Raw genomic sequence first — 20,720 nt, 5'->3', positions numbered from 1 at the left:
ACACAGGTCGCCAGTCTATCGCAGGGAAACACAGAGACAAACAGGACAAACAACCATTCACACACTCACACCTAATGAGAATTTAGAGAAGCCAATTCACCTCAAATTTAGGACTGTGGGAGTACCCGGAGAGAACCCACGCATGCACAGGGAGAACATGCAAACTTCATGCAGAAAGACCCCGGACCTGGAATCCAAATTGGAACCTTCCTACCAACAGTGCTACTAACTGCTCCACTGTGCAGCCTGGCACTATATGAATTAACTGAATTAAATAAGTTGCTGCTAGGGACTGATCAGAACTGGTCGGATCGCCTGGGGGAGGGCATGAAAGTTTCAATAGACCTATAACACTAAATAAACCTCAGGGAACACCACTGTTGGTAGGTTCTGATCTGTTTTCCCAATTCACATGGCTTATTTTCCCCACAACTGTCCACTCTTTATTCCGCTGAAGCATGTCACATTAAATCTTGATAAAGTTAATTAAAATTGGGACAAATTGCGCAAAAAATGTAGGCTCTTTATTTTAAAGTTGGAACCATTTTAATAAAATATTCTCACTAATTACAACAAGGACAAAATATGAATATATTTTTGATAAAGTAAGTCTTGTATTGGCATTGTGTTCAACTTCTAATAACTGATGTGACTTTAGAATTGCATAGTGCATTTTTAAGACATGAACAATGATATGTGGACAGAATATTAAAAATAAAATAAAATTAAGTCTAATTCTAATCTTGACTTACTATGAATGTCTTTGCAAATTTGGGCATTCATTCATACAAAGGGTCTTACTTTGCATTTTACCTCTTCTTGCAAATATGAGCCTCTAGGTGGCAATAGAGAAAAGGAGTTGAAAACCAGTTTGCATGTCTATGAAACTAACCAAACATCCTGAGACCCCATCAGCTGCCGTTACTTTGATCCCCCTATTTGGGTTGTTTTCGTAATGATTTTTTGGATTTTGTGGTTTTGAGCTGTAAAGTGTAGGTAATCTATGAAATAGGGGGCAATACTTTAACCAATCCCACATATACTAGTCTTGTGTTGAATCAGCACAGCTTATGAGTGAAAAATACAGCAGAAATGTAGATGAGGCAGTGTATCTACAATTTTTTTTATCTGTTTTTAAAAGCTTCTGGGCACTGCAAACTGATTTTACTCATTGTTCCAAAATATTTGAGGATCAGTCAGTGATTTTTGAGAGAATCTGTCAGAAGGTGGAGTTGGGTCAGGCCAATAAATGTGGACAAACCTAATAGATAAGTGAGACAGAGGGAGGCAGGCACTCACACATACAGTGAGAGAAAGGGGAAACAGAGGAGGGGAGGAAACTATTCACTTTTGTTTTTTTCCACAACTTGACATGGGATTTCATAAATTCTTTACTGGAGTCTGAACCAGAGAGGTTTGCTCAAACTGTAAGGAAGGAACCAAAGGAAAGATGAAGGACTTGATGCAATCAGTAGAATTAGGGGTATCCCAGCGGAGTCAAGTGGAAATAAAGCAACCCAAAGTTTGGTTGAGGAGTGAACTGTCACGAGTGGGACTTGCTGAATTTCTTTCAACATATGTCATGATGGTAAGAATGGATGTATATTAAAAAATACTGTATATACTATATATTAGACAGCACTCAGTTCTTTTTTTTCAAAATGTAAAATTAGGTGCTTATGTATGACAACCATATTCCATTAATCATTAATACTATGCTCTTTACCCTGATAACCTGCTCAAACTCTCCAATACACACAAACAAGCAAGTTTGTCACGTGTCACATGGAAGTGAGCGGGGATTGGTGCGGGAACAAGGAAATGCTGTGTCACAAGAGCAATGGTCAGGCTGCCGGCCCCAAGGATAGAGTTTCAAAAGGCACGCTAACTGTCCGAGGTTACACTGACTCATTACCTAAAGCACTGGGAAAAATTAGATGGACCTATCAGTACAGAAACAAAACATCCCAATAAGGAGGGATTTGGTACAGATAATGACATTTTGAATAAAGGCAATGACACCTTTGACCAACATAACCATCATTTTTAAAATCAGCATCTAGCTTCCACCGTTTCCTGCTGTTTGTCAGTGTCAGCTGTTTTTTCTTTGAACAGGATGTTTAACAGAGTTCAAAAGAGTTCAGTGATAAATCATTTAATTACGAAGATGATTTTATGCTTTCAAAATGTAAAATGTAAAAGAAAGAAAAAAACATCTTATAAGCTAATGAAATAAAATGACCAGCATATTTTGGCTGTTTTTATTTACTAGTTTCTTTAAACCGTCTTTGTATCGAGACAGTGCCGTTTTATCCCTTCTAATTTCTATTTTAGACCCATTAAGAAAAACAAATTAAGAAATAAATGAAATACATTTTTGTTATGAAACTATTAAATGTCAGTTTTTTTAAGTATTTAAAAAGATGCTGCTGGTAGATCTTATTTATTAGTTATCAGAGTAACTTAATTATGATGGATGAATGAAGCCAAATACAATACAGGAGACCAAACTGCTAAAATAAAAAAACACCAAAGATTTGAAATGAATTGAACTTAGCTGATTTTTTTAAAGATTTAACAGAAGGTTTCCAGTACAAGTATTTTCTTTATTATATTCACTACCTCAGCTGTTTTTCCCTGTATCCCTATTTATTAATTTAATGCTGATTAGTTGTGTTATCCCTGACATTTATAGCAGGAGTGCCTGGGGATGATTTGCAAAATGTTTTTCTTAATTGGGCCACCAAGTTTATATATTTATTTATATAAACTTTCTTATGTCCGCTAATTACCCCTACCATTTAAATATATATATTTGGGATACATTTTATGCAATGTTCATTTGATAAAAACTGTTGCAACCATCCCTATCTGTGGGACGGGTGCAACAACTATCAGGAACAGATGCAACATTCATTCAATTTCACAAATCAGTTATTTTTTTTGTCTCAATGAGCATAATTAATAATGCACTGCAACCTTGGGTTCTCTGAAAAGTACACAACCATGGATACTGTGTCTCTAAGCTAAACAATTGTATTTTTAAACAGCAGACACAATTTATTGTGATATTTTTGAATTGCCAAAAGATGGTTTTGAAATGAAAAAACAAACAAACAAAAAACGTTTTAAAAACTGATTTTTAGACCAGACATCTTATTAAACTGTTCTCAAAAAGAAGTGTCTTTTTTTCTTTCCCACAGATATTCAAATGATAATAATTTAACAACCTCCGACCTCCCCCACCAGACAGATTAATAGTTTTGGTACATATAAAAATCCCCTCCAGCTCTGCAGGCTCTACGGGCCTATGACCTGCACATCCAGCACTGTGGCCACTCTTCCCTTTGTGTGGCTTTCAAGCTTGGGGAAAGTCCTCAAGCTATCAGCCATGAGAGGACACCATGTGCTCGGTAGATTTGAGCACATGCTAACCATGTGACTTTGACGTAAATTAATTAATTGATCAATGATTTTGTCAAAAGCTCAGAACGTAGGACTCAAAATTCAAGCAGACAGATCAGAGTGCTTAAAAAGCAAGTGTTTATTAAATGCTCTGTGTACAGCGACTCGTCAGCTGGAGCAGGGTCACTGGATACTCTGTAGCGGTAGAAACTCAGGTTAGTGACTTCAAAACTCAGACTGGAAACGATAATGAGCATCAAGGTCACTAACTTGGTTAAAGTTCAGTCTCAGCCCAGAAGAAGGAGTGGAGTCTGGAGGGATTGCTTCTCCTCATCAAGCATCAGGACTGGCCCCCAGAGTTTCGGGAGAGAAGCAGATCAGACCGACGAGTCAGCAGACGCAGAAGAGCAGAAGAATCCGGAAGGATTAATTCAAAGCCAGGGTCAAACAAGGAGCAGGTTTTCAGACCAGAAGATCAGAGATTCAAATAGGTACCGAAGGAGTTTCCAAGCCAGGGTAGGGAGACAGATCCAAGGTCGTAAGCAGGCAGAATCCAGGTAACAGTCCAAAGACAGATCAGGCAAACATGCAGAACAAGCAGAACATGAAACTAGTCAGGATCAGGTAATCAGGAACACACAGGTTTGCTAGAAAACTCTCACACATGGCTTTAATAATCTGACACTGATGGCTGGGAACAGACAGCTTAAATAGAAAACAGGAACAGGTGGATCAGATGAGTGACAGTGAGCGCTGTGCTGAGCTAAGCAGGTGGAAGAAATTAGCTAAATCCAGCCATCAGTACCCAAATACCCAAACATTTTACTCAAGTAAGAGTACCATTATATCAACATCATTAACTAAAGTTTAAGTAGAAAGCAGTCTTTCAGGAAATGACTCAAGCAAGGTAAAAAGTAAGATTACTTAAGTACTGAGGAATTATTGGTTCATAATAAATGATTAAATGTATAAAATTATTCAAACAGGCAGATAGTTATTTGCAAATGCTGGTATTTACAGTAATAAAATAAAGAAAACAAACAATCAAACAAACAAAAGTACAACATGAATATAGAGTAAACTTCAGGCAGAAGAAATACTTTTCTAAAATAATATTTCTTTCAACATTAACCTATAAAACCCATCTTCAGATAACGAATATATGTTAGAAAAGGATAAAGAGCTTCCATCTACACCCTTTACTGTATTGTCACCAGAGCTTGAATAGCTCTAGTTCCTACCCTCCTTTGTTTCTAACTAGACAAGTCAGTTTTTCCCAATCAGGCCACACATCACCTCCTTAGAATTAAATGACAGTTTTCCGTTGCTCCTTGTCATGTGCTTGCCATGTTGATTCTCAGTGGCCCCATTTTGTGTTGCTCTCAAGCATATTTCCTTGTTATAGTGGTTTCCTTTAAGACTCTACAAGCTTGTCTTTCATACTACATGCCTTCCTATTGTCTGCTTTTTGGGTAATACTCCTACAAACAAAACAGAAAGATTTTCCCAACAAGCAACCGACCTTGCAGGTACTTACAACTGTCTGTAAAATGTACCCTGTTATAAAAACTATAGCGTGAAGGAGTCCACCAAAATGCATCTGCATCTCTCCATTTCCCTCTCCTCTCTGTTTCCTCCTCATTTCTGCATCCTTGTCTGAATGTAGTACTGTAGATGTTTACTCCATTCCATCCCACCAACAGAGATGGGGGAGCAATCCTACACATCCCAATCCAGCTGTTTTAACACCATGGCTCCAGTTAACAGCTGCAGCAGATTTTCCACATTAGGTGTCAGAGTCTCAGTGACACAGGTTTCTCTGGCTCCTGCAAACCAGCTTTGCTTTCTGCATCAGAGGCCTCACCTTCTCTTTTACAAGCTTCGGCGCCACCTGCAGTTTCAGCGCCACCTGCAGCTTCAGTGGCAGCTTTTCCCCTCACACCAGTTTACAGCAGTGCCTCCGGCAACATGCTTTTCTCCAAATCATCCTTGTGGTTTCCATTAGCTGTAGAAACAGCTTTGGCTTCAGAGCAAGTTATTACATTACAGCTTAACCCCTCTGCGATATTCTGTTTTATTAAACTGAATATTTAATTTTTTTTTTTAAACTCTCACTGTCAGACACTTACATTTCAAAAACATATTTCTCACAATCTGAAAAAACTCTCCCACTTCTTTTTCTTTAAAACTCATTTAAAAGACAACTGCATTGTGTCTGTAGAGCTCTTAGTAAGTGAGAATGAGAAAACCACTTTAACTTTGAGCAGAAATGGTACAGAAACAAACAAACAGCAGGCAAAGAAAAAAGGAAATAACTGTGGTACACATTGTTATCTAGTCCAGTGAACAAAAAAAGTTTTTTATGTAATAAACATGTGTCTGAAGGTGCACGGTGGGTGGCCATCAAAATGCTGTCATGATTTATGCTTTTCACAGAAAATAAGACAAGGCTAAAAAATTGTGATTTTGAAAAAAAAAAAGAAAAAAAAAAGTAGTTTACAGGTTTTTGATTGAGCTTCTCCTAGATTATTACCTGATGCCGGCTGCAAAACCAAAACCTTACTTATAGCTGCCACAACCATAGCGATGTTGGTTTACACCACAAGCAGCATTTTATCTCTGCCTCTTCACATCTATCAGGAGGGAGGAGGATGCTTTACTTCAGTGTCACGATCAGATCCAATAACAAGCAGGCCAAGGAGAGTCAATCTTCTGTTTCATGCTCCTGCATTTTCACAGCAGGTTATTCATGATCTGCATCTTCAAACTCTTTCCTATTTGCTCTCCTTCTCTTTTTGCCGTCTGTTTGACCAACTTTATTTGGGTTGTTTTTATGATTTGGGGGTAACATCGCATTGTCAAAACCCTACTGATCCTCATTTTGAGCTGATTATGTCATTCTAGTTTTGCACTCTAAAGGGATCTGAAAATAGTGCACAGAGGCTAGAATGTTTTAAACATACTTATCTCTATTGCTTTAGCTAGATGTGTAGCTGCTTGTTTGACTGACTGGAAGAATTCAAGCTCCTTTCTATTTAAAGATGTGAAAATGGCAGGTATGAGGAGATGAGAGTGTGATCATCCTCACCTAATCAGCATTTGAGACTTCACTGAGAAGCTGAAAGATGATCATTGATAAAAAAAAAAAAAAGTTGATGATTTGAATTGATCTTAAATCAAACTCAACAGAAAAAGAGGAGTAAAAGCTAATTCTGATATTTAAAGGTTGATAATGAATTACTAATGCATCAAGGTGTTGCTTAATGGCAGATTGGTCATTGTTGTGGATAGTAAAATGCTGTATGTCTTATAGTATAATGTAGATCACAATGACCAAAACAGAATATGATTATCAGTTGGGATTAAATTAAACTAAATTAATTTTTTATGAACCTGAATAAAAAAATCCTTATCATTCCAATGTGTACAGGCATTAGGTCTGGGTTCTGTGGCCCAGGTTGTGACCGGTCAAGGAGTATTCGGACAGTACCTCAGCATCAACCTCGGCTTTGGACTAGCTGTTGCAATGGGGGTTCATGTTGGAGGAAATGTGTCTGGTGAGCAAAAAGACCTTTAAAATGATTGAGAAAGCTTTTGTGTCCATGTGTGGATGACTTAGTTTTTTAACCCTTTTATCTCCTGTCAGGCGCTCATATGAATGGAGCAGTCTCCCTCACAATGTGTGTCTTTGGCCGCCTGCAATGGAAGAGGCTGCCCTTGTATATTTTTGTACAGCTTTTGGGGTCCTTCCTCGGTGCAGCAACAATTTACGCTATTTACTACGGTAAGTCTATAGAGGTCATATACACCAGACTGCATTATCAGCACTTTTTATTCGTTTTCAGATAAAAAATTATGTGAATTCACTTACAGAGGCCATTTATGACTATTGTGGTGGAAACCTGACTGTTACGGGTGAAAGGGCCACAGCTGGGATCTTTGCCACCTACCCTGCACCATACCTCTCCTTGATTGGTGGCTTCTTTGACCAGGTAGCCATGATATTCAAATTCATTTTAAATGATATCCATCCCTTTTCCTTCTTGAATTGTTCTACAAAAACCTTTATTGTTTCCATAGTCTAATTTGATAATAAAGAGGTTCAAAATATAGATGTTAGAGGAGTTGCTTTAACAGTCTTGAAAATAAAACAAAAGCTAAACGAAATGATCATGCTATGATTTTTTTTTGTTTAAACAACATGCTTGTTTTGAGATTTGTTTTCTTTTGTGTTGTTTATAGTAAGTTAAGCCAGTGGATAAGAAATACAATATAATTTAATTGAGAAAAATCGTAAAGGTTATTAAATATTTGGCAACGGGTTAAACACAAAAATTCTTGACTTGTTCTTTAAGCAGTACTAAATATTATAAAGTGCTACATACAGTTATCACGAAGCAGAAGGAAAGGAATTGTGTTGATTTTTACTCAGCATTCCTAAATTAATATATGCTGTTAAAACTGTTCATTTTTGGGGGGCATTTGTTTCTACCATCTTTGCAAACCTAAAGCTTTTGACTACAGCCACAATCTCAGTCTGATTGGATGGAGAGAACATGTGAACCTATATTGTTCTTATTTTCTTGTCTGCCTGTCTGTCTATTCCTTTGGGAAATATATATTTATAAATATAAATATAAAACTTTAAGTGCTACACCCTTTACAGTGAACAATGCACTATCCAGTTGCATTTTATCAATGATTAAACAGATCTAAACCAATGACTATTCTCCTATCCATCTTAACTTTTTTGTATGCGGATTTATACATTTTAAACCTTCTAATGTCCATTTTGTATAAAATAGTGTTATAATTATTTGTGCTGTGTGTGCCAGGTGTTTGGTACAGCCATGCTGCTGCTGTGCCTGATGGCTCTATCCGACCAAAAGAACAAACCAGCTGCTAGAGGGGCTGAACCCATCGCTGTGGGCCTCCTTGTTGTTCTTGTTGGAATTTCTCTGGGCAGCAACAGTGGTTATGCTATCAACCCAACAAGAGACATTGCACCAAGGATCTTCACTGCAATTGCAGGCTGGGGATGGGATGTGTTCAGGTAATCACAGAGGATGTTTATGCAATGCTAAATTAGATTATTATTTTTTTTTTTTTTGCTTAGTCATCCTAACCTTTTTTTTCTAAATTTGGTGTTATTCTCTCTGTAGGTCTGGAGATGGGTGGTGGTGGGTCCCTCTAGTGGCTACTCCCATTGGAGGAGTACTGGGAGCTGGGCTGTATAAGGTTTTTGTAGAAATGCACCACCCACCGTCCTCTGGACAGGAGATGGAGCCTGACGAAGAACAGTCTTTCCCGCTGAAGAATAAAAGAAACATCTGTTCTGATGTATGTGTGAAACCAGAAACAAATGGAAACAACTAAACGCTTGTACAGCTGTGGGGATTTGAGGATGCTGCTGAAACCGTCTTAAAACAACACCTACAATGTATAAAGTCACAAACAGATCAATCTGTGACTGTTTTTCTGCTTAGTTAGCAATGCTTAACTACACTGCAATTACGATATTTAAAACAAAGATAATTTAACTGCAAAACAGATGATTAAAAAAAGCCCTTCTGTTTTGTAATTAGTACAGCAGACTATGAACTTTGTTCATAGTCTGCTGTAAGGAAAGAAAATAAACTTAGGTTGACCAAGAGTTAAACTGGTGGAAACAGTTAACTGTTGTTAACACTGTTAACAATGTGGTGTCATCTTTATAACTTCTTTACAAAATTAAATGTATGTGATCATCATTTTTATTTAATCTCTGATTATTAAAACTTACAGAGTAAGAGAAATAAACAGTCAGACAATTATTACCGTATATAAAAGAGCACTTTTACTTTTATTTTAGGACTGCTTTAATATAAGAAAGGATTGAGTTCTTATGGATCTCTTACAACTAAAAGACAAACATTCACATGACGTTGGGTTGAGATATTTGTCCTAGGGTAATATCTATAATGTTGTCTATTTTGCCATCTTATTTATTTTTCATCCCTGTCAAGTCTTGAGGAAGTTAACAAAATAAGCACCACAGAAATTAAGAAGTAGGCTATCCTACAGTGGAAATATGCGGCCACCTAAATGGCATAGTGGTGACATTACTAGAAGACAAATAATTCATGACCAATCAGCAGTTCTTGTTTATCATTTATTGCAACAAAGACGTAAGTCTTAAACCTTTAAAATAAAGGGGGCTACTTTTTAAAAATGTTTTACAGAACTGTTTTAAACATGTTTATACATCAACATTAAAAACAAAAAGTATAGGCATTTTATTCCAAACATAAAAGCAACTATTATTTTAAATTATGAAATATAAATATATACATTTTACAGCATTTATTTAGTTTTGCATTTGTAATAAAAAAAAAAAAAAAAGAAATAAGGCAATTTTTTGGAGAAAGTTTGTATTGAAACAAGTGAGTATAGTATAGATTGATATATTTCCTGGCAAAGTTTTAAATATTTCAAAATCCCCTATATCTTTTAAATACAACATTGAATACTACCTTTTAGTCTTGCTGTTCAATTCCTTGTTAGCATGCTTTGCAAAATTGCAAAACATGCAGCAAACAGCTGATGACAGCTCATTACTTCAAGATGCGTTTGGAAGGTAGACGAAAACATAACAGCCTTGCAGACAATGTCTTAGATTGGATTTCAGCGTTTTGCTCCACTTGGTCTTCCTGTGTTGCCTTGTCCTTTAGCAGGGGGTCCTGAGCTGCACGGGGTCGCCTGCTTCTTCTTGGTGGGTGATACCTTGGTTTTACCTTTGAAGACTTTTGTGGGATCAAACGTGTTCAGCAAAACGTCCCCAGCAGAATCCTTCTCGCTGAAAATCAGGGGCTTGTAGAGGGCGGCCCACTGCTACAAAAGAACAAACAAAAACAGCATGTTAGAAAATAAACAGAAGACGGAGTTACACAGGAAAAAAAAATTCAATAAAATGTTTTAAATTCAGAACAGAGGAAAGAAGACGAAGCATATTCATCTTCTCATTGATAAAGTTCTGCAGAACTTTAATGTCAGGTTAGATCATAAACTTTAAAGATTTAAACTTAAAATTTAAACAAATCATTGAACACTTTTGTTTTTAAAGTTTTTTTTAATGAATTTTGGCCAAACATTCTGTTCAATTTAAAAACCCAATAAAACTGCAGTCAGGGCAGGGGTTCTAAAAAGTTCGACCTTTTTAAATCCGGATACGTATATGACTATATGTAATTTGCTATCATTATCTGTAAGGAAAAAAAAATCAGAATAAATACAAAATAAATAAGGAAACCAGTACAATGCTTCTGAATTAGTTGGTCGTAAATGGTTATTTTACTGCTTTGTTGAGATCAATGTTAGATCAGCACATTTCATTTAATTGATACTTTTGTAACCAAACAGAATTATCCTACATTAAGTAAAGACCCCAAAGTTTAAGTATGTGATGGGTGATACCTTAATTCATTTATTTAGTGTAATCATCATAACAAAACTTAAACTCGGACCAAGTTTAGGAACCATAGGTCGAAGTTAAAACCCTGAATTAAGAAAAAAAAATGCAAAACTGTCTTATTAATGATTAATGACATAAGAATAAACAACAAATAGCCATTTAATGTAAGAAAATTATCCTTGTATGAAGGAATGTTCAGCAACTGGAAGAAGAAAACATGAAACATGACACTGCAGGCACTGAACATTCCTCTACACCTCAACAAATGACAGGACTTTTAAACTGGTCAGGAATGGTGCCAAGAGGTCAACAGCAACACCAACAGCTGCAGGAATTCCTAATACAGCTGCGATCTAAATGCAACAACAACCTATTGGTTTTTCAATATGTCTGGCCTCAGCAACTGGGTTACAAGAGGGATTATTTATCTCAGTATGAAAACAGCCAGGATTTTCCTGAAGGTATGTTTGGAACACGAAGAGCACTACACACCAGTAAAGCACTATACCCCTAGGGGAACATGGGGGTGACAGTGTCATGCTAAGGGGTAATGTTCTCCAGAAAACCAAAGTTTCTTAGTTAGTAACGTTTTTAAATACCTCCAAACATTGAGATGTCTGCTAAAAAATGGAAGACAAAGAGTTTTTTTCCCCCAGCATCTCAGGGAGCTCAAATACGCATTCCAATCAACAGAAGAATGACCTCATGAAAGGTAATTAAAGGTTTTGAAAAAGACCATTAAAAAGGTAAAAAAATCAATCAATATCCTTAAATTAAGTCAAAGGGTGCTGTGACAAAACATGTTTAAAGGTGCACATATATGCAACTGGGCTATTGCTCTATTTCCTTTTTTCCAATTAAAAAATATTTCCGTTTTTTAGTGAAATTGTAAAGGTTATCTATATTCTTAAATCATAGATCAGTTTTATTTTATTCATCACAACAAACAGCTATTAGTTTTTACCCATTAAAGAGCCCCTGAAACAATAGTTGACGAAATAACAATGACTGGAAGTACTAATCAGTGATAAAGCAGTCCGTCTGTTCTAGTTTAGTTTTCTGTCCTTTGTAACACTTTCCTCTAAGCTTAAAATTAGACCATTTAAATGGTACTAACATCAAACTTTATAGCATAAACTGTGTGCAAATTAGGTTTTGATGATTGACTTCATTTTAATTTGTACCACATTACATTTTCTCCAGTTACTCCTAATTGTTACCTAGAGTCTATGGAAACTACCTCCTTTGTAGTCATGTAAATATACTCACACATTTCTGCAGTGGCCTTAAAAACTAGAACTGAAACAAGATTTTCCATAAACTGTTGAAACATAAATCTAACTTGAATTTAAATCCGACCAAACTGTTTCTCTTTTAGGTATATTAACAGTGCCTAGATTAATATGATGTTAGTTGTTAATATTATTGTAATATACTGCAAAGTGAGAATTATAGATTACTTTTTTAAGGTGAGAAGTTTAAATACAACATGATTATCTTATGTTTAAAACATCTACAAGTTCAGATGCTGATGATGTCACAGTTTTGTAAGCTTGTGATTTACAACATCTGGGTCAGTTGGAGGCACTTATCTGAATGCATTTTAAAGCAACAAAGCAAGCTTCCCTATTTCACAACATGGACAAATCAAAATAAATCAGCCAAGAGCTGTGGACCAAAAGATGTTTCATCCTTTCTTGAATACATTAAGGAGATGGCTCCATGTTAATTTAATTAAATATCTGATTCAAAAAGCAGGTCAAGGTCCAGACAAAGCTGGTAAGAGATCCTCAGCCAGTACAGTGAAACATCCTTTACCAAAGGTGGATGGAAAAGTCAATCAGTGACGCAGAAGCCATTACTCCAAACACACTCGGGGACAAAGACCTTCATTTTTACAACTACACCCAATTAGAAATGAAGTGTTTGATTACAGTGATCGTTTGGAGGGGAAAGGGGGAAGCTTGCAAGACATCAGATACAACCCCAGCTGGGAAGCAGGATGAGGTCATGTGCAGTTGATTTGCTGCAGGAGGGACTCATGCACCTGACAATACATACAGTACATACAGAGTGCATAATGAAGAAAAAAAAAAAATATGGAAATATTGAAGCGACATCTCAAGACAACAGCTAGGAATTTACAACTAACTACCCTGCAAAACAGCTTTATGACGACAAAGTAGGGCTTGGGGATATGACCTAGGAAAAAAATCTCAGATTTTAACATTTTTAATTCAATTTACAATTTTTTTTCCACATTCTGAATGTTTTAAAGTATGCCTTTCAATATACAAACCATTTGTTCTAATACAACCGCATCTAAATAAACTCGCCGTGAACCTGTGTTATGCTAATGTTTACAAGCAGCTTGGCAGAAATGGCAGGTGACATCATCACCGGTAGTTATGATGTCATTTGCTGTTTCATGTGATGCTGTCGCTAGCCTAACTGCAACCTGAGAGTAGTACTGCAGCTAGAGAAATTCTGGGGGGCCAAAAAGGCGTCATTGTTAAAAAAAAAAAAAAAAAAAAAATCATTCCATTTTTTCTTTTAAATTGCTTGAAACAAAAAAAAATAGAACTAATTAATTTCATAATTTTTTTGACCAGGCCTACAACAAAGTCATTATTATAGTGTTTTTTCCTTTCTGCATATAAATACAAGGTTTCATTACAGAGAAATCATGTGTACAAAAAAAAAAAAAAAAAAATCAAGATCCATCAAATTTTACCTTAGCTTGGGGGCTTGGGCCATATGGCGTGTAGTTATATTGCCACTCAGGTAGACCCAGGTGTGTTATCATCATTCTGTAGTAGGCGGTAAATTTTTCTGTTAAAAAATGCCAGTACAGCGAGCGATCCAGGAACCAGATTTCACTCTGCTGTGCAACCACCCCTGAAAAACAGCAACATCGACATAATGCAACAAAAAACATGACTGTTCACATACCTTCTTTATGTTTAGCATTTAAAAATAGGGTGTAATATTAACATGAGCACCTGGAGTGCAGTTTTTGTAAACCAGACATACTCTTCCATTCCCACTGCAGGAATTCAACTCATAAATTCGGCTCCGGGCATCAAAATGAGGCATGGACAGCTTAGGCTCCAATCCTAACAAGAGGAGGCATTAATAAACAAGTAAACAAATATTTACTCTCCAGTCAGCGGCTCATTTATTGCCTTAATTCCTGGGTAAATAAGCTCACATAAACAGAGGTAATTGAAAGTGACATGCAGGATTTGTTGAGTGGAATATGTGTACTCATCAGACAGGTGATTTTTTACCATTTTCTGAGCTGTCCTCCTCCCAGTCCAGGTCAGCCAGAGAGGGGGCATCGGGGTCCAGGGAGGAAACGGGCGTGGTCTGAAGTGTGAGCGGGCACAGCCCGTTCACGCTGTTGATCAACATGCAACCTAAAGGGACACACTTATCTGAAAGACATTATACATTAAGTCAAAAAGGGCTTAATCAGATTCATCCTACACAGAGCGATATTTTTCAATTCTTACTGTTTTTTAATTTTAGCTAACAACCGATGAAATCCTAAAATATTATTAAACAAACCCTAAAACACAGTTTTATTTGTTATGTTATAATCTACAAAACCACTGGGAAGACTGCTAACTTGACAGGTGCTGACAGTTGATGATGCCCTTCATTAGGAGAACAATCCACAAAGTTCATTGCTAAAGAAGCTAGCTGTTCATAGAGGGCTACATCCAGACAAATTACTAGAAAATAGTGCGGAAGGAAAACACGTGCTGTAAAGAGTTGCACAAGCAAAAAGACTAATTGCTAACATGGGCTTCAACCGCTGGATTAATTGTGTTGAGTCACTCCTGAAACCCCAAACATCAGACCTCCAGGGTCAAACACGTTTCCATTTCCTGATGTCAGATGAAAAAAGCTTTTTTCTTTATGTCATACTGAAATCTAAGCACCACACTGCAAATACAATCTAGAAAGAAGTAAACTTGTCTTAAATTAAGTTTATTTAGCCTTAATTTGATTAGGTATATAAGATAATTTGCCAATGGAATGAGTATTTTTATTCTTAAAATAAGATAATTAGATAATATGCTGGTGAAGATTCTCAGTCATCCAGGTCATAACCATTCCAAAAAAACTTAAAAAATAAAGTTTGAAGACGTTTTGCTTCCCATCCAGGGAGCTTTTTCAATTCAATTGCATGTTTTTTTTTATAGCCATAACAAGGTTTCGTTGGGCTACTCTATAAAGCTTGGAACTCAACACCAATCCAGACATTTTGAATTGAATAAGCTTCCTGGACGGAAAGCAAAATATCTTCAAACTTGGAAAACCAATTCCATGTTTTTTTTTTTTGTAATAAGACAATGAAATTGTTTTTTCTTATTTTAAATGTGAATTGTCTTACTCCATTGGCAAATATTCTCATCTCCTCAATTCAAGAAATAATACACTTATTTTAAGAAAACATGGCTTATTTAGATTTAAATTTTTGGCAGTGCATAGCATCAGTGTACTGGACTGACCAGAAAAATGAGCTGATTTAACCCCCACAGAATCTATGGATTCTTGTCAAGAGGAATATTTGACACCAATCCTAGTAATGCAGAAAAGCTGAGCACCTAAGAAGCACAAGAGGTCGACCACCTCCATGCAAATGCTTAGTAAACATATTGTACAGTGCATGGACATACTTCATACATCTGTGTGCCAACAGTTCTGTATTTGAAAAGCATCTGATACTATAGTTTTCTAAAAAAAAAACAACAGAATTTTGCCTAACACACAACCATCAAAATAATTAAGATAAAATGATAAATGTGCAACTAATTTTTCATTTCAAAAACAAAGACATGATGTATCAAGCAGATAAAAGAAACTTAAAAACAATATACTCAAAATAAATCCCTTAATCTGTGCAAAAACGATTAGAATGCAAGACTAAATTCAACTTACGAACCACGTATTTAATAGAGCAATCAGCCTGAATAGTAGGTCCACATTTTACATTTGTGGAGAACCCCCCCACCAGAAAAAATACAGTTAAACCAGCTGAAGGACACAATAGTCAAACAAAACATATCTAAAGGATTTACATAATATACAGATTAAGGAAGCAATCTGGGATTTTTAAGCCCATTTAAACTCCTCAAAGTCCCAAAACAATATGACCCCAACCTCAGAGTGTCTGGATCATATCAATACCCTAAGCCTTGCACTTAACCTGAAGAGGTCTTGGGGCTCCCAATCTCTCTAACAGAAATAAAGTCAGCTGTCCTGGCAATGCATTCCAGCAAATATCCACATCCTTCTGGTTCCCCGGCAGTTTTTTTTTTACAAAAATGTATCTTCTCTCTGGAGAGGGTCCTCCTCTAAATCTTTTTATGAGGCCTGCATATCTCTCATTGCAAAAAAGGGAAAAGATCAAACTCAGTTTTCCACCAAGCAAAATATTTCGGTTTTGTGCTAAATTCTTGCTCAGTGAACTGTCAAAAAATGAAATTATCAAAGGCAGACAATCCTTTTTCAACATTAGATGCCTCTTTGACATTATTTATTAGCCATTGTCTAGTGTTCCTATGTGTATCATCTCCCTTGATGCAGAGAAAGCATTTGACCATGTTAAGTGGGACTCCATGTTTAATGTTCTTGGTATTGGCTCGAACTATAACCCTATTCACATCTTACTCTAACCATCCATACCAACTTTCGGATATCTAAACCTTTAAGCTTTCATCGAGGAACTTGTTAGGGTTGTCCTCTGGCAATTGAACCTGTTGCCATTGCTTTACGATGTTGTGATAAAAGATCTGGGATCTGCAAAAGCGGCATTGGAACATAGGCTCTCAATTTACGTGGATGGCCTTTTACTTTTCTTTTCACATCCATCTGTTACAGTGTCTAATGTTATGTCTTTTGTTATGATCTGAACCTGAGCAAAAGTGAAATATACCCTTTTAACACTGTGGAACAAGTCTTGGACTTTAACAGCAGGCCTTTTAAGTTTGAGAACTCTATATTCTCCTACTTAGGTATTACAGTAATAAGGAGTTATAAGGATCTGTATCAAGAGAACTTTGTCTCTCTGTTTGACCGGATAAATCAAGTGCTTTCTAGCTGTTCACCCCTTTCTATAACCTTACCTTACCAAGATTTCTATATCTTTTTCAGACCACTCCTTTTTTTTATTCCTGGACCATTCTTCTCAAGTTGGACGCTCTCATCTCATCCTACTTATTGCATGGGAAAAACGTCAATGCCTAAAAAAAATATATGTTCAAAAATCTAAGGCAGCTGGCCGCATTGTGCTTCCAAATTGTATTTTCTTTTTTATTATCAGGCAGCGAACGTGTGTTGTTTAGCATCGCTTTCATTTTATTACGAGAAATCAGACTTCCCAGACTGGGTAGAGAAGGAGTGAAGGATCTGCTGGAAATGGTCCACGCTGACCTTTTTGGGATCACGCTTCCATCACAAAAAAATATTGCAAATCCTCCGATGTTGTTTATTAATAAAATGTTTGCTTCATTTCAACAGGTCGGCGGTAAAATTTTATTCCCCAATCTAACTTTTTAAGGTATCTTCAAGCTTGTCATTTTAATCACCTCTAATTTTTCCAATTCCTCTATTTTAATAAATATCAATATTGTTGATCCTGTTCTCTCTCTGGATCATAAGAACAAATATCGCATATTGTTTATCAATAGCACACTATAGGATCTGAGTGATGTTTCCTCAGATAGATTTAAATCTGCTTGGGAAGAAGATCTGGGTTCCCCTATTTCAGAATACTTTTGGACTTCTATATGTAGACGTGTAAGCTCTACTTCTTTAAATGCAAGACTTGTCGAATTCAAATCAAGGTGGTACATAGAGCTCATATCTCTAAGTTAAAAAGATTTTTTTTATGTATCCAGATGTCAGCCTGCCCTGTGTGAGGTTCAAATATGTTGATATAAATAGGAGTCTCGTATCCATATGTTCTGGTTCTTCTCATGTATGAACAAGTATTTGATAGAAAGTTTTCAGAGTCTATCACGTTCAGTGGATGTACTTTTAAGCCCTCCCCTTTGATTGTCCTGTCTGGTGTATAAATCTTTCAAAAAACACAGTATTTTGTCTTCTACCCATCTCAGGTGCATATGAGCTGTTCTACTCAGTTGAAGGGAGGCATCTCCACTTCTTACGCTCAGTGGCAAGCTGAAATTATGACCTTTATAAAGTAGGAAAAAAATTCTGATTCTCACTTCAACAGAAATAGTGTAAATTTAGCAGGATTCTGTGACCTTTATTGAAACTATTCCAGTCTATTTGAACACACCAATTACAGTGGAATCCTCTTATAGTGGTTCACGGATATAGTAATCAACCACTTACAGTGTTCAAAAGGCTTGGGACGGAATCATTTCTATACAAATGCTGTTTAAATAATTTGTTATAGTAATCAAGAAATCCGGTGATAGTGTTCATTTTTGGCAATTTTATGAATGTAAACATGTGCAAAAATAATTAATATGTGGATCGAAAGTGATGAAAGCACTCCGGTGTCGGATGAGGATATCATTGCGGAGGTACAAGAGTGCTTTGGTGTGGGTACCAGTGCTGCGTGCAGCGAGGAGGATGAAGAAGAGACTGTTGTCACTTCCACAGCTGAGATGAGGAATGCAGTTTGCATTTTAAAGACTGTTCTTCTGCATGTTGGTTTCAAAAACTTTGACCTTTGACATCATTTTGAAAAAGATGTGAACTTGGTCTTGGACAACACTCTGATCCAGGTAACCATTGATAAATTTGTTAAGTGATTTCTTAATACGGCGCAGCAGATTCGCCACACAAAACAGAGTTATGTAAGCTTTAATTTTCTGTAGCGTATGCAGTTATCTTCTATGTTGTTGTTTTATGAAACCGTTTGTTTCAAACTTCAGACTTTTTAAAAAATGCACCAGCGGCACCAGGCTACCAGAGTTATGTCTGGGCATAGCGCAGTATACTGTAATTAAAGTTGCATGGTACTCTAATAAAATTCAGCACATACGAAAGCTATCCGTTTCATTTAATTTTTCTCATTGAAAAACCACACAAATGGGATTTAGATGATATTCTGCATAAAAAATAAGTGAAAAAACTGTAAAATCGGATATAGTAATCAACCGCTTATGCTGTTCAAATTGGCTCTGGACCAACGTGATCCCTATGAGCGGATTCCACTGTACCATAATTTATTTTATTAGTTATTTTTTTGGTTTTGCCCTGTCATTAAAAATCAGTTTTTAATGGTTTATGGCAGTGGTTTATCTGATATTGCTTTGGATTTTTTATGGCATACCCTCTCTTCTTCTTATAACCCATTTTGTTCTGGCTTTTTGTTTTCACTAATGCTTACATGCAAATAATCTCATACTTTTTATCATTAAAATCAATCAAATATATCTTGATTGTAACTTACAATCAATTAGTATTTACAGTTGTTATTTGTTTATTATACCCCAAATTTATAATTAGATTTTAGATTATTGTAATATGTAATATGTTAGAATGGTCATGGCTAGGGGCCCAGCTACCTACCATCCATTTTAACACTCCAGGTTAATGTGAAGCCATCAATGGTCAGATAGAAGGTTCGCAAATCCTCTGGTAAAATGCATGAGTTTTTCTGAGGGAAGAATCAAGACGATGCATACATTCAACATAACGGCAAAACGTTTTTCATTAAATTAAACTGGAGGGGCAGTTTTGATTCTACCTGCTCCCAGGACAGGAGGGTCTCTTTTTCTGCAGGGTCCCTCTCTGCGAAACGTACATCCATCACCCATGGCATTTTCTCTGGACCAAAAAGGACAAAACAATTTTTCATGCCAATACCAAACTTCTTAAAAGATAGTAGCTACATAAGTAGCTAATGAATATAACATGATACACACCGAGTATTTTAATAATTCCTAGGGTTAGCCACTCCGTCACACCTTTCGAAACAAACGCTTCTTTTTTGTCCTCCATTGTGACAGTTAATGGATATATATCAGCATAAATCTATCAGAAATATTCGGTATTGTTGCATCTGCGTCTAGTTGCAGCTGTGTTATTAATTTAAATGCAGAAAGGCAAAAGGGGAGGTTAGATGAAAAACGGACACATTTTTTAACCAATAGGAAAGTCATATCGATGTAGTTCACCCTATCAAGTTCTTAGTTGAAAAAAGGGGGCGGGGCTACCATTCCTTAGCAACGCTTGGCTCCCTGGGAGTGGTGGCGGTTGTTTCAATATGGCGGCGGCAGCGAAGAGAAGTGGAAATTCGAGGATATTTTGGATGAATGGCGGTAAATACACATTCATTTGACTTTCCACGCTTCACCGAGTATTTTACGCTTGTAAAATGTTCGCAAATTGATGCATGTTTGAAATGTATTTAGTTTTACGTTGTCTTTTTCTATGAGCAGTCAGCAGGAAAATTCAATTCAGTGAGAGGAAGTGATAGCCTCGTGAGACCATCCTGATCTCGCGAGCTTTCAGGGAAGTGAGGCAGCAGTGAGGCAAGGAAGTGAGGCAGCAGTGAGGCAAGGAAGTGAGGCAGCAGCTGGCTTCTTCATTTGGATAGATTAGTTTGTGTCAGTTTAGTTTCACATTTTTTAACGATTTCAGAAAATAATTACGATAATGCTTACTATAGTTGTTTGTACATCAATACTTAAGAGCATCTAGTAGTAGAAATAAAGCTAATGTAATGATACATAAAATAGTATACAATCGCATGGTTTAACTTTATTATTGAACTATAAGCTTCATTTAGCTATTAACTTCTAAACTCTAACAACTTGAACATATAGTTTAGCTATTTAAACCAGCTAAAATCATCTGTTGTACTTATGTTTCT

At 36.4% G+C, this 20,720-nt stretch overlaps 3 protein-coding genes across 3 annotated transcripts in view; 2 read left to right on the top strand and 1 right to left on the bottom strand.

The window, feature by feature from the left end:
* Positions 1 to 1,266: 1,266 nt before the first annotated feature.
* Positions 1,267 to 8,868, top strand: aqp7 (aquaporin 7). The gene is made up of 6 exons (XM_038277828.1): positions 1,267 to 1,588; positions 6,836 to 6,962; positions 7,052 to 7,189; positions 7,279 to 7,397; positions 8,241 to 8,458; positions 8,568 to 8,868. Exons 1-6 carry the CDS (start codon positions 1,451 to 1,453, stop codon positions 8,779 to 8,781), a joined length of 954 nt encoding a protein of 317 aa, XP_038133756.1. The 5' UTR covers positions 1,267 to 1,450; the 3' UTR covers positions 8,782 to 8,868.
* A 488-nt stretch (positions 8,869 to 9,356) lies between these two features.
* Positions 9,357 to 20,261, bottom strand: tpgs2 (tubulin polyglutamylase complex subunit 2). The gene is made up of 7 exons (XM_038277829.1): positions 19,771 to 20,261; positions 19,593 to 19,672; positions 19,415 to 19,502; positions 14,146 to 14,292; positions 13,858 to 13,971; positions 13,590 to 13,753; positions 9,357 to 10,275 (listed from the first exon to the last, which is right to left on the bottom strand). The coding sequence occupies exons 1-7, from the start codon at positions 19,844 to 19,846 to the stop codon at positions 10,069 to 10,071; spliced, it is 876 nt and encodes a 291-aa protein (XP_038133757.1). The 5' UTR covers positions 19,847 to 20,261; the 3' UTR covers positions 9,357 to 10,068.
* kiaa1328 (KIAA1328 ortholog) overlaps positions 20,081 to 20,720 on the top strand; it is a 30,992-nt gene continuing 30,352 nt past the window's right edge. The window contains exon 1 of the mRNA XM_038277827.1: positions 20,081 to 20,166. Within this exon, the coding sequence (XP_038133755.1) occupies positions 20,112 to 20,166 (55 nt within the window). The 5' untranslated portion in view covers positions 20,081 to 20,111. The remainder of the gene's footprint in view (positions 20,167 to 20,720) is intronic.

This window comes from Cyprinodon tularosa, unplaced genomic scaffold (genome assembly GCF_016077235.1).
Source record: "Cyprinodon tularosa strain WSP-4 unplaced genomic scaffold, ASM1607723v1 ctg135, whole genome shotgun sequence".
In the NCBI taxonomy this organism is placed as follows: domain Eukaryota; kingdom Metazoa; phylum Chordata; class Actinopteri; order Cyprinodontiformes; family Cyprinodontidae; genus Cyprinodon; species Cyprinodon tularosa.
Note: the sequence above shows the minus strand (reverse complement) of the source record. Positions and strands in the feature narration are given on the sequence as shown.

Coding starts and splice junctions, on each gene's coding strand:
- tpgs2 (XM_038277829.1), bottom strand. CDS start 19,846: ATGGAGGACAAAAAAGAAGCGTTTGTTTCGAAAGGTGTGACGGAGTGG. Junction 19,673..19,770: donor AGGAATTATTAAAATACTCG/GTGTGTATCATG, acceptor TTTTTGGTCCAG/AGAAAATGCCATGGGTGATG. Junction 19,503..19,592: donor CCCTCCTGTCCTGGGAGCAG/GTAGAATCAAAA, acceptor TTCTTCCCTCAG/AAAAACTCATGCATTTTACC.
- aqp7 (XM_038277828.1), top strand. CDS start 1,451: ATGAAGGACTTGATGCAATCAGTAGAATTAGGGGTATCCCAGCGGAGT. Junction 7,190..7,278: donor AATTTACGCTATTTACTACG/GTAAGTCTATAG, acceptor ATTCACTTACAG/AGGCCATTTATGACTATTGT. Junction 8,459..8,567: donor TGGGGATGGGATGTGTTCAG/GTAATCACAGAG, acceptor TTCTCTCTGTAG/GTCTGGAGATGGGTGGTGGT.